The sequence below is a fragment of the Mesitornis unicolor genome, unplaced genomic scaffold, assembly GCF_000695765.1.
Source record: "Mesitornis unicolor isolate BGI_N332 unplaced genomic scaffold, ASM69576v1 scaffold30915, whole genome shotgun sequence".
Classification (NCBI taxonomy): domain Eukaryota; kingdom Metazoa; phylum Chordata; class Aves; order Mesitornithiformes; family Mesitornithidae; genus Mesitornis; species Mesitornis unicolor.
This window is the reverse complement of record NW_010186667.1, coordinates 9,662-11,664: the sequence shown is the minus strand read 5'-3', so window position 1 is coordinate 11,664 and position 2,003 is coordinate 9,662. Positions and strand designations below refer to the sequence as shown.

At 55.8% G+C, this 2,003-nt stretch overlaps 1 protein-coding gene across 1 annotated transcript in view; it reads left to right on the top strand.

The window, feature by feature from the left end:
* Positions 1–398, top strand: part of AMER1 (APC membrane recruitment protein 1) — a 3,244-nt gene extending 2,846 nt beyond the window's left edge. The window contains exon 2 of the mRNA XM_010185216.1: positions 24–398. Coding sequence (XP_010183518.1) covers positions 24–398 — 375 coding nt within the window. The remainder of the gene's footprint in view (positions 1–23) is intronic.
* Positions 399–2,003: the final 1,605 nt, after the last annotated feature.

Genomic DNA, 2,003 nt, shown 5'->3' with positions numbered 1-2,003 from the left:
TTCCCCGAGGTGTCACGGCAGAGGCTCCGGACAGGCGGCTTCAGGAGCCGGAGCTGACCCAGCTCCCGCTCCGGCCCTCCAATTTACCTCTGCAGACGGAGACCCGGCGCTCCCGGGATGCGCCCGGTTCCTACCGCTACCATGGCGAAACCACCACCAAGCTGGGCCGCGTGGTACCCCTGGGCGAAACGGAGCCCCAGCTGCCCCCGAGCTTCAGTTTCACCTGCTCCCCAGAGAAACCCGCCAAATGCAAGCCCGTCGGCATCGCCCAGGGCGTCCCTCAGCATCCCCACGGCTGTGCCGACGCTGCCCAAAGCCCGGAGCACTGCGCAGAGCCTCTGAAAGGCAGAGCCGGCCCCGCGCTGGGCGCCCCGCTGAGCGCCATCGAGGCAGAGTAAAAGTTTGTTGAGGGGAAAAAGGGTCCCAATGTGCCAGGAGGGAGAAATCAAACATTTGGGAGCAGTTTGTGAGTGATTTTAATTAGATCTGGGCTGATGAGGATGAGCTCTGCTCCCACCGCCGTGGTGCGTGGGCTCTGCCCCAGATCCATGCATTAACACTGAGGCACTTTTTGGTTTTCCAGTGTCCAGAGCTGCTGGAGCAAAAGCGGGAAGGGACCCGGTGCTGGTGTGGCGGGGTTGGGGTTTTCTGCAGGATTGGAGCTGGGGGGAACTCTAGAGAGAAACTGGGGGTTTTCTTCCTCTTCTGGGTGAAACATTTTGGTTCCGACTCACTTGAATGTCTTCCATCGCAGTCTGGGTTCAGGTAGGCTGGAGGAAGGACACCGCTTGTTTCCAGAGGCGAGGCAGCCCGAAGGGGAACTTTGCAGTAACGTTTTTATTTATTATTATTTTCCCCTCACCCCAGAGGAAAGCAGGAGCTGCTCTGTGCGTGCTGATAATGCTCCCAGGTCTGGTTTTAATGTGCTCAAAGGTACCGTGCTCGGAGACGTGCTGTCCGTAGTGTCCCTTCCTTGTCGTGGTCTGTCCTCGTGGTCCCTAATTCCCGGTTCAAACCTTCCCTGTGCGTTGTCCCTCGCTCCTCCATGGGCACACGGATGAGGTTTTTGAAATAAGCTACGTCTGCAGCTGCGAAGCTGCAGGTGCCGTTACTTTCTTCAAAAGGAAGTTTTCGGGGTTGGGTTTTTTGTTTTTTCAATTTTAATTCTTTTACAGTCGTTTTCTTTTGCATAAGCTCACGCGGGGAAAGTATTCTGTTAAGCGCAATACAGGATGTAACGCAGCCTAAATTAGGCTTGACAACTTCTTCCTCCTAACTGGAGGCCACGGAAAAGCTGGGAGTTGCTGCAGGGCTGGGGTTTCTTTTTCCCCTTTGGAGCAGCGTGGAGGGGGATGAGCTCCGGGGGGTTTTTTAATCCTCTGAGGTCGTGCGAGCTCCTGGAAACATCAGTTTGGGGCCGTTGGTCCTTGAGCATCTCCCGTGTCCTCCGTGATGTCCCACATGGTTGTGTCTGACCCAAACCTCCCCGTCCGGCCCTCACAGAGCCTCTTCCTGCTCCTGCCCAGGCTCTGTATTCTGATTTTCATGCAGTTTTTGATGATGATTTTGGTTTCCCCCGCCCCGAGTTGCCCCTTTCCCGCTTGTCTTTGCGGCAGCGTTCGTAGCATTGGAAAACAATAACCACGAACTGGGAATATCAGAGTTTTCTCCCATCCCCGGGTGAGGGATGCCTCTGCCCAAACCCATCCACTTTTCGGCTGCTCCCTCTGTCCCACATGGATTTGGCTCCGGCTGGGGACACCAGCAGCTCCCTGCATCGCTGTATTTGGCACAAGGAGCCGGTTTGGTCTTGGTTCCCCCTTCCCCACACAAAACCAGGTCCCGATATTTCTATTTGAGAAGTGACCCCCCGCCGCCCTGTCCTCGTGTGTGGCTTTGCCTGCGTTTTGACGTATTTATGTGGTGTTTTCTCCCCCGAGCAGACAGCTGAGGCTAGAGCAGACCCGTCTGTGTATCCATGGGCTTAAACCTTCATTTCTCAG